This window comes from Carassius gibelio, chromosome A6 (genome assembly GCF_023724105.1).
Source record: "Carassius gibelio isolate Cgi1373 ecotype wild population from Czech Republic chromosome A6, carGib1.2-hapl.c, whole genome shotgun sequence".
Lineage (NCBI taxonomy): Eukaryota > Metazoa > Chordata > Actinopteri > Cypriniformes > Cyprinidae > Carassius > Carassius gibelio.
In genome coordinates, this window is record NC_068376.1 from 10,389,142 (window position 1) to 10,400,921 (window position 11,780).

At 34.8% G+C, this 11,780-nt stretch overlaps 1 protein-coding gene across 2 annotated transcripts in view; it reads left to right on the forward strand.

Moving 5' to 3' along the window:
* LOC128015459 (protein kinase C alpha type) overlaps positions 1–11,780 on the forward strand; it is a 105,537-nt gene that overhangs the window by 89,535 nt on the left and 4,222 nt on the right. For both annotated transcript variants that reach the window (XM_052599291.1, XM_052599292.1), the window contains 4 exons: positions 540–678; positions 3,825–3,905; positions 4,709–4,816; positions 8,878–9,018. In XM_052599291.1, the coding sequence (XP_052455251.1) occupies positions 540–678; positions 3,825–3,905; positions 4,709–4,816; positions 8,878–9,018 (469 nt within the window). The remainder of the gene's footprint in view (positions 1–539; positions 679–3,824; positions 3,906–4,708; positions 4,817–8,877; positions 9,019–11,780) is intronic.

An 11,780-nucleotide genomic window follows, 5' to 3' on the forward strand; every position in this document is an offset into this window, starting at 1 on the left:
GTAATGACACTGCTTATAAACTTAAAGTCATTAGAAAGTTATTTTAGTTTCTTAGATACAGTTTTAAAGGTCTTTTGTGTCTCTAATGCATTAAAAATATCATCGTAACATATTTGTGAAATGTGCTAAATACTGACTCGTTGCAAATGACTAATAAAATACCAAATCACTATTTAACACAATCTTCAAACAGGAATTCTGTATTTGTTTAGGAGCTAAACCTAGTTATTTGGCTTGTTTATCTTTGAGCAGCTAAATTGGCCTAGGGAAATAGAGCAAATAGATGAACTGACGTCAGCAAGAATGAAAGAGTCGTTGTTTCAGAAAAAAAGAAAAACACTGCACTTGCTTTTACATGAACTAAAATGAACTACATTTTCGTTGTGCTTGTGTGTGGGGGAAAAAGAACAAGATTAGTTTTGTTAAGATATGTTTTTATAAAAAAGATTTAAACAGGAAAACAAACATATTCTTTTCTGTAACCCTATCCTCCCACTTTCACATTTTAATGTATTGTAATGTTATTTTACCACTTTCAGGGATCTGAAATTAGATAATGTCATGCTGGATGCAGAGGGTCATATTAAGATTGCAGACTTCGGTATGTGCAAGGAGAACATTGTGGAAGGTGTGACCACCCGTACATTTTGTGGAACGCCAGACTACATTGCTCCAGAGGTGAGTGAAGGAGTGTGTTTCCTGCAGACAGTACCAGTCCTCCCAGACTGACAACTAGTGCTAAATGGAAATGTGACTAGCAGAACCCTGACTCTGTGGTGTTTTCTCAGAGGAGGCAGTGCACAGTATACACAAAAATACTAAGAAAATAGTTTGCTTCTTATTTAGAAAAAATATATATGCCACATGCTACTGATTTGAACAATTCTAAAATAAAGTTTCAGGAGTGGCTTCAGTCTTCAGATGTCAGTAATCCCTCCACAGCGGCACTTGAAATTGTAATTTTAATTAAAAATATAAAAAGAAAATAGTCCATTGCAATTAATGATGCTTTCCATAAGAACCTTTTTAATAATTTGCTGTAATGGAGACCATTACTTTCTTTCTCCCATCTTTTTATTCATACAGATATTTGCATATTGAGAATAGATCTAGAACTAGTGTTTGGCTGCTCCCTTTTCCCTTTACTGAAGCTCCTCTTCTCCTAAGTTTACTTAACATGAGGATGTCTCCACGGGTGGCACATAAGCTCTTACGATGCAGGTTATCTGTGGCACTTCATCACCGCATATTGATGACCTTTATCTGCTCTGACATCCTCAGACACACACTCACAGTATCTTTCTCTCTCTGTCCCTCTCTGTGTTTTTTTTTCTTCCCCAAATACTCAAACTGCAGTGGCATGACACGACAGTGGGTGGCAGAGTTGTCTCCTGCAGCAAGTCTTTAAAAGTCATACTATAAAGGCAGCAACAATGGCCTTTCAGACTCCTCCACACACACAAAAAGAGACTCTCTGTATCTATATTAAATAAGTAAATAAATAAGTAAAACTAAACAAACACTCACACCTTATCGGCGATAGATTTCTTTTGAATTAGGTAGAAACCAAATCACTCAGTGAACCAAATCAGTTAAAGTATGTCTAGTAATCTCCTTGTCATCATCATAATATCCTTACTAGCTTCAAAAATGTGCATCTATGACACTGTTCTAGTGCTGTGTGTGTCATAGCAATTAAAGAAAAGTGAAAGTGAAAATAAGAATAAAATTATAGTATTATTAAAATGTCTTAAGCTTTATTCTTTTTTTAATTATATTTTTAATGTATTCTTTTTTTTCTTTTTTTTAATTACAAGTGTGATTTTTACTTTTTTTGCCTTGCATGGCATTAAAACACACACAGTTTTGTGTTTTGTAGCTGCAGAATTTATTATGTGTATATTAGTGGTCATTTGTCCTCCACCCTCTTCTGAGAGCATCCTCTCTCTCTCTCTTTCTGTCTCTTTTGCTGACCTACATATTATGCAGTGGTAATGCGTGTTATCTGGGAAAACGTTTCTGCATGTTAACTTGAGTGTAAATTGTGTCAAAGGTAGAGCAGCATTAACACACATGGCTAACAATAAATTTGTTACACATATGTTTTTGTGTTTCAGTGAAGACCTCCCATTGATTTCTGTTGTCTAAAAATAAGTTAATTACAATTTCTTTCTCATATATTGCCAACATATTGTTATAATAATATGGTCTCTTTAAAATCAAGAACAATAAATGTCTGGAGTTTAAATCCAGTCTCTGACCTGAGCCTTTTTACTAGCAGTTCACTTTGTTTACTTTTATCACTCAAATATATTTCCATCCATTATTCTGTCACTTGCTTAATCGGTTTGGTTAATAATTTTGAAGTTGATTGATTAAGAGAGATGATATTAGTAGATGTTTTTTTTCTCCTCAGTAATTGTTTAGTCTGATTTTGATATGTGCTCTGCGCATCTCAGTTAGCCTGTGTGTATATGGTATGTGTAGATGAGGGATACGATTTATTTCGTGTGTGTGTGCGTGTGTGTGGTCCTCAGTATTTTTAAAATCTACGATTCAACCTTGAGCGGCTACAGCCATGGTCTAGAACTGTCACATAGTGTTAGCATGATGTCACACACAAACACACACTCTCTAAATGTGTTGTGAACTGCATCAGCCAAGAAATTTGACTGCAATCTGTATAACCCGTGTGAAATTCTGGAATATATTGTTCAAAAAAGAAAAGGTGTGTGTTTTGAATATTGATATTTTAAAGACACACACTCACCACATCATCATTTCTTACACCCCACCCACCCAAATCCATTTGAAATATTGCTTGGTTTATTAAATAAAAGAACATGTTTAATATTACTGTCCCTTTCATGCTAAAAAAATTAAAGGAATTACTGTACTCCTAAAAAATCTTTCAATTATATAAAGAATTACTTAGTCCAGTGCTGTCAAAAAGTAAGTACATCCTGGTGATATAATTTAACACATAACAATTTTATTTAACAAGAATATGTCTTACCTCACACTGCACATTAATTGGATTAATTGCACTACACTTATTTTTTTATTTATTTATTTGGGGGGGGTATTTAGATATTTTGACTGGAACACTGTATAAGTAAGGAATAATTGACGACGGGACGTTGAATTATTAGAAAAATAATGCACACCCGAGGTGGTGATACGGTCACGACGCGAAGCAGAGTGGCTGTTATTCCTTGGGTGTGCATTATTTTTCGAACAATTCATTGGTCCGGAGACAATTATTCAGCTTATATTATGGTTATCACACCTCAAGACATCGATCCGATGATTTATTTAAAAGGATTTGTCCGGTTTTTGTACATAAATTACTATTGTCAGGCTATTTCTTTTCTAGTACCAAAACATTGTTTTAAAGCTAGTAACAGAGGCTTTGAGCCATGATAGCATTCTAATGCAGTTATTAATGAAGTTATTAGAAAGAGAACGAGAGCGACAGAGACACACAGAGAGAGAAAAAAAAAAGAGAGAGTGACCGTTATTACTGTTAACTATGCGTAGTGATATGGAACTGTAATGTGGTCAAGAGAGCTGCCTGGAACTACGTTCGCCATGCGTTTCCCAGAAAATAATTGCACACCTCAGAACGTTTGTAAGCCAAGAATCAGATTCAAGCATCCAATGGCCCCGTAGTATAATAGACTATATTCTTATAATTTATTTGTAAGGGAGATGTGTTGTTTCAGAACGGAAAGGGATGATGCGAAAAATTGAGATATCTTTGTTGCAATTATACTGATCTTCAGTCTGTAATCTGTAGGGTATTTTATGGTGGCTCTTTTCAGATCATAGCATATCAGCCGTATGGCCGTTCTGTGGACTGGTGGGCTTATGGAGTGCTGCTGTACGAGATGCTGGCGGGACAGGTGAGTTCACGTGTGTATAACCATTGCCAACTGTTACCTTTTGCCAATCTTATAATACAGGAGTAGCTTTGTTGTAATATAGCTTGTAGTTCGTGGTCATGTGTGTTTGTATGGTTTTAAACTGAATTGATCCACATATAATATTGACACCACCAGCTGCTGTATCCAGAGAGGGGTACATCTCTGGGTAAAATGCACCCCTTACATCCACAACCTGTTTTGATAGAATCCATATCATACATTTAAATCATCCATCTTATCATAATAAACATATTTTATAAGGTTATTTTCTGTTATAAGTAGAATTTTTTTAAGCAGTCTGGTGGTACCAGCTGTCAGTGATGTATCAAGATGGTAATATCATGGTACACTTACGTTTATCAGATGCTTTTATCCAAACCGACTGACAGTGCGTTTCAGGCTATATATATATATATATATATATATATATATAATCAGTATGTATGTTCCCTGGGAATTGAACCCATCACCTTTTGTGATGCTAATGCAATGCTCTACCACTGAGCCACAGAAACCTGGAATATGCTAAGATATTCCTTTATGGTATTTAAATGGTACTATAAGGTCCTATGAATAAAACCAATTTGTCATTTCGATCTTTACTTGTTTTTCCCATGGTATATTTTATGCTAGTGCAATTGTAGATTAAGCACATGTGAAGAGTGCAAGAGTTTCCACATTTAAATATCATGATATATTCTTAATATTCATTTTAATTTCATGTTGAATATGTTTTCTTTTTTTATCTCTCTCTCTCTCTCTCTCTCTCTCTCTCTTCTCAGCCTCCATTTGATGGTGAGGATGAAGACGAACTTTTTCAGTCCATCATGGAGCACAACGTCTCCTACCCTAAATCCATGTCCAAAGAAGCAGTTTCCATCTGCAAAGGGGTAAGTTTTGACACATAAAGGCAGAATGTTTCAGGTTCTATAGCCCAGCTGAATCAGTATGATTACATTTTTTGACTCCGTGTTTTCACATTAGAGAGAGAAAATCTTGGGGGTGAAAGGAAGTTTTTTGGTCTCTAGTAAGTTAAGAACAAGGAACAAAAAATCACCAATACATTATTCTACTATTTTGATGTCTGTATTTTTTATCTTAGCTTCTGAAAGTAGTTGTAGACTTCTCGACTTAATAGTTACAGACTTTTTATTCTCCAGAACTATGGATGTTTGTGGCTAAGACCAGAAAGTACTAGTTTAGGGGCTCATTTCACACCTGACAAATGAGGAGGATACTGTATGTATCTCAGAAGAAGAGATTTGAGTCATTTAAAAAAACAGTTCATAGGTTCCCATGAATCCAAGGTCATTCTGACAGAAATACACTGAAATTTGTTATCAGTATTTCTTAAATTACATTTACTGAAAGTTACTGGAATGTAAAAAACTGAAAAAAAAAAGATATATATATATATTGTACCGTTATCACTTCTTTTAATCACTCATATGTCATGCATCTGCTCAGAAATCCACTGCCCATCAGAAATCCACTGCAGGAGCTGATCCAATTTAGATAAGAACACCCAAACCTGGTTTCATTTTTAATAAAAGTCTTATCAGTGTTGAGGTTTCATTTGCCATGAATGCAGTGTTACTGGATTCATCTTCAGTCTGACTAAAGACCAAAACTTTTAACTGTATTGCCAGAATTTAATAGTGAGAGTGAAACAGACCATTTCTTCTTTACTCGGCTACTGTGGTAAATCAGAAATACATATTATTTTCATCATTTTCACTAACATCAACAAAAACATGACTAGATTTCATATTTTCTCTTTAATATAGTATTTCCACAATTGCTGTTTCCAGAACATCTTAACATTTTGTTTTCAGTGAGATACATATAAGCTACATCCCTGACAAAAACAAATAAATAAATTATATATATATATATATATATATATATATATATATATATATATATATATATACAGTATTGTTCAAAATAATAGCAGTACAATGTGACTAACCAGAATAATCAAGGTTTTTCGTATATTTTTTTATTGCTACGTGGCAAACAAGTTACCAGTAGGTTCAGTAGATTCTCAGAAAACAAATGAGACCCAGCATTCATGATATGCACGCTCTTAAGGCTGTGCAATTGGGCAATTAGTTGAATTAGTTGAAAGGGGTGTGTTCAAAAAAATAGCAGTGTGGCATTCAATCACTGAGGTCATCAATTTTGTGAAGAAACAGGTGTGAATCAGGTGGCCCCTATTTAAGGATGAAGCCAACACTTGTTGAACATGCATTTGAAAGCTGAGGAAAATGGGTCGTTCAAGACATTGTTCAGAAGAACAGCGTACTTTGATTAAAAAGTTGATTAGAGAGGGGAAAACCTATAAAGAGGTGCAAAAAATGATAGGCTGTTCAGCTAAAATGATCTCCAATGCCTTAAAATGGAGAGCAAAACCAGAGAGACGTGGAAGAAAACGGAAGACAACCATCAAAATGGATAGAAGAATAACCAGAATGGCAAAGGCTCAGCCAATGATCACCTCCAGGATGATCACAGACAGTCTGGAGTTACCTGTAAGTACTGTGACAGTTAGAAGACGTCTGTGTGAAGCTAATCTATTTTCAAGAATCCCCCGCAAAGTCCCTCTGTTAAAAAAAAGGCATGTGCAGAAGAGGTTACAATTTGCCAAAGAACACATCAACTGGCCTAAAGAGAAATGGAAGAACATTTTGTGGACTGATGAGAGTAAAATTGTTCTTTTTGGGTCCAAGGGCCACAGGCAGTTTGTGAGACGACCCCCAAACTCTGAATTCAAGCCACAGTACACAGTGAAGACAGTGAAGCATGGAGGTGCAAGCATCATGATATGGGCATGTTTCTCCTACTATGGTGTTGGGCCTATTTATCGCATACCAGGGATCATGGATCAGTTTGCATATGTTAAAATACTTGAAGAGGTCATGTTGCCCTATGCTGAAGAGGACATGCCCTTGAAATGGTTGTATCAACAAGACAATGACCCAAAACACACTAGTAAACGGTCAAAGTCTTGGTTCCAAACCAACAAAATTAATGTTATGGAGTGGCCAGCCCAATCTCGAGACCTTAATCCAATTGAGAACTTGTGGGGTGATATCAAAAATGCTGTTTCTGAAGCAAAACCAAGAAATGTGAATGAATTGTGGAATGTTGTTAAAGAATCATGGAGCGGAATAACAGCTGAGAGGTGCCACAAGTTGGTTGACTCCATGCCACACAGATGTCAAGCAGTTTAAAAAACTGTGGTCATACAACTAAATATTAGTTTAGTGATTCACAGGATTGCTAAATCCCAGAAAAAAAAAAATGTTTGTACAAAATAGTTTTGAGTTTGTACAGTCAAAGGTAGACACTGCTATTTTTTTGAACACACCCCTTTCAACTAATTGCCCAATTGCACAGCCTTAAGAGCGTGCATATCATGAATGCTGGGTCTTGTTTGTTTTCTGACAATCTACTGAACCTACTGGTAACTTGTTTGCCACGTAGCAATAAAAAATATACTAAAAACCTTGATTATTCTGGTTAGTCACATTGTACTGCTATTATTTTGAACAATACTGTATATATATATATATATATATATATATATATATATATATATATATATATATATATATATATATATATATATATATATATATATACACACATTTGATACATTCAGTAATAAATTATATTTTCTTTTAAGCAGTACAAACCAACATACTATTTAGCAGAAATAAAGCAATTATATGACATATCTGAACACTCACATTAAATTCTCTGTTTAAATGCAAGTTCTGAATCTATACCTTGTTCTCTTTTTGCCTTGACCTGTAACATTTAACTTTTCTTGTAAAAAAAATTTACAGAAGATATTGCCTTAAAATTTTCCACATTTATTTTTCTGTGTAGATCTCAGGTACTTTCGGGAATACCACAGTAATACCAAAATACTTTGTGCAAGTTTTATTGTAAGAACATCCTGCTAGGTAAAGCAGGACACAACACAGCTGATGATTTGTCTCATCACACACTGTCTCACTTTTATAATGTTCTCTATCACCTTGTGTCTTTTTGTCAGTGGTAGAGCTATAAGTTCATCTGTTTTCATTTCTGGGTGTTTTGAAATGTGTGTGCGTGTGTCTTATAAACTGTGCCGCTTACTAATGGATACATAGTGGTTGTCAGAAGCTGACCTAGAAAAGCCCAGGACTTTATAGAGGTATAATTAATTAGAAATTTACCTGAAATCAATCTTCCTGGCAAATTTAAGTCACCATTTAATAAAAAATAAAAATAAAACTTTTTCTTTAGTTGAGTACTTTTTAACCATGCAGCTGTTGTAACTGCCAACGTTTGTAAAGTTCTTTGCATCGTGTTGGGTCTGTGAAATATTCGTTCACAGTTAAGTTTAAGTAGCAATTAACTAGAAGCTTATTAGCATGCATATTACTAGCATATTGCGGTTCATTAGTACTTATAAAGCACATATTAGTGCGTTATTCTGCATGATTATATTTTAAATCACTTAATCCTACCCAATACCTAAAATTAACAACTACCGTATTATTAATAAGCAGCAAATTAGGATTTTATTAAGGCAAAAGTCATAGTTAATAGATAGTTAAGCATGCGAATTGGTCCCCAGACTAAAGTGTTATGAAATATGACCCTGGAGAATGAGTGTCTTGAAGGTGGTTAGCTGTTAGGGTTATCTTTTTTACTTCATATTAAGTAACTGCAGTTACAGTTTCATAATAGATGTTCATATGCAACTGAACCTAGACTAATTGTTGACAAAATGTTCATGTCCATGCAGTTGGTCAACCCATATTTGAAATTGTGTTATCATGACATTTATAGTTGAGCATATGCCTGTAAACTGAACATTTTGTTAGTTATAGATATATATATATTATGTGCTAATGTTTAGACAGTAATGATTATATTTTGTCTTGTGTCTCAGATGATGACAAAACACTCTTCAAAGCGTCTGGGCTGCAGCCCAGAGGGGGAAAGAGATATTAGGGAACATGCTTTCTTCCGCCGGATTGACTGGGAACGTCTGGAAAACAGAGAAATACAGCCTCCATTCAAACCCAAAGTGGTAAGAAAATCCATTCAGGTCTATTCATTTTCAGCTTACGTGTGTATTTATCATCTGCTGATGAAAAAAACTAAGAGCTTGTGCAGGGTTGAGAGTTTTAATGGTGAAGTGGCCCTGGAAAGGCATGAATATTAAAATATTGCTAAATAATTATGGTAATTAAGCTACAGGAGAGTAAATGTTATTATATTTCTGTGTATTTGTTTGCCAAAAATTCCCTTTAAAAAATGGGGACGGTGTTTTAGGTATTACGGGATGAAATACTTGTGCCTGTAATACTTATAACTGTATTTTTTTTTATGAATCGATATGTTAATATAGTAGTCTACTTGAAGTACCAAAACCACTTTTTACCTAAGAATGCACTGATAACCACCATGATAATGCAGGCAGTACAATATGTGCACTGTCCATAAAATGGTAATTCTTAGTCTTTCCTTCCAAAATTATAAAAGTAACAATCACATAACAATCATGACAGTATGTAACATTAAAATTACAGTAATATTTACAGTATATGGTAACGTAACTTTATTAAATAAATAAAGTGTATAAAACGTATGTGTTAAGTATTATTAAGTTTATAAAGTATATAAATATTACCAATTACCAGGTTTTACTATAACATTTTTTTTTTTTCTGTAAAAATTGCAATGCAGTGAAAACCACTTCTACTAGCCCTGATGAATGCTTATTGCTATTTAAGATTTCTGTGCCTTCTGATATTTGTTCTAATAATTTATTTATTTATTTTTTGGTGAAACATGTTATGAATTGGTTTTGCTTTTCTGAGACAGTGCCTGTGGAGGAAGTGAGAATATTTTGTCAAGATACTAAAAGGATAGAGAGAGAGCCATTTGTCATACTAAATAGCTTAGATTGTCCTTGGTATGGTTGTGTGTGTGTGTGTGTTGTTTGAGTGAGAGAGAGCGAGAGAGGGAGGGATGAGCTGAAAAAACAGTCTGCATGCATATGACTTCTAAAGTGGGTCATACTGTAGTTGTTTCCCCTTCACGAGCACACATGCTCTCCCACACATATATCTTTGAATAGGTCATTCTGTCACATCACTAGGGACAAAACAGAGAAGAAGAGAAGGGTTAGTTTGTCTCGAGTACTTGTTTCTTATGATGTCCTATTTTTTATTCTCCTGTGTTATGCGTGAGTGTGTTGTGAACATCACCTGTCACTTTGAATATTCTTGTTTGCTTGTTTTCAACAATTTTCTGATGTCCCCTCAGGACATCCTGAAGCTAAAATGCTGCTTCCTCTCATGGTCAAAAGTAGGCCAGAGACGGACCCCGTGTCCCTTTCTCACTAATGGTGGGGGGTGAAACAGGCTTAATTCAGCACAGCTACCATTTTAAACATTTAGCCAATCATTAGTTCCACTGCTGACGTAGGAAGTGCCCCACATGGACCTCTGTGTCTGAAAAAATGTATTTTTATGGTCTCTGTGTTTATGTGCGATTATGACAGTTGCAACTTTAATTGATCTGCATACTTGTTGGAAAACAACCAGATGGATTCCCCCTCAGTGTCGCATCATTCACACATGATGGGAAGATCTTCCTCATAAGAGAGCATGACAAGGCATTTACATTTGACCATTTCTCTCAGTTTCTGAGTCACCATTCATCTCTCCTTTCAAATATCATACAAGGGGGAGGGTTGTCTTCTATTTTAAGGCACATCTTGAGCTGCATGTCTTATAGAATCTGGCAGCTTTAAAAACGGGAAAATCCATATCCTTTCTTTCTAACAGTTTGTGTAAATTACATTTCAGACTTAAGTCGATTTCGATTAAAGATATTTTTCATTGCATGGTATGCCAAATAATTTATCAAAACAATTGCAAATAATTTAGATCAGTCTGCACTATTTTTAAGTTGTTGTTCCATGTACACATGAAGGAAATGGCTGCGATGTCACTTTTTGCGGTTCTTGAACTGCTCTGATGGAAGGAAAACAGGGGCATGATTAAAACTATTCATTTTGTTCACACACATATTTGTAAATCATTCTTTGTAATTCATTTTTGTGTTAAATTGACAGCCTTCTTTTAAACATTGTGTGAAGTCATACAAGTAAATCTTGTGTTCTTGTGTTAAAACAATTCTTGAAAGCCCTAACAAAAAGGATCTGAAACCTGCACACCTTATAAGCCACACATGTATATATCATTAATGAGGAGCTTTGAATCATTTATTCGTCATAATAATAGGGTTATTATAAATGTGCTTCTGGTACTTTTTAATACACATGGTATGGAGGTTAAAGATGTATACTAATTGATTGATTGAGTGCCAGGTATTAATGTTAGTTAATTTGTCAAGATGCTTATAAGGTGTAGAAGTACTTGTGTGCCAGTCATGGAATATATGGAAAATGAGAATAGCAAATAGCTGATTGTGATTACCATGTTGTTTTATCGCTCAGATAAATATTTTTAAGCTTCAGGTTTTACACTTATATTAACAGAGTAATGCAAAGTACTCATGTAGAAAGCTAAGGTCGGTTAGCAGAGTGTTTGGCTTCCACATCTGTGTTCTCCAAACCAGTAGAGCCAATTGCATTATCATCCAGATGAAGAGGAACTAGGGCATATAATGTGAAATCTGAAGAGTGTTAATCTGTGAGTTGGACATAAGGGATTTGGGAACACAAGTATAAAAAGGCATCAGATCATTTCATATTCTTCTCACAAAGAATATTAATCAAATCCCTAGTATTTAGAGTTCCAACCAAAGATAAAACATTCT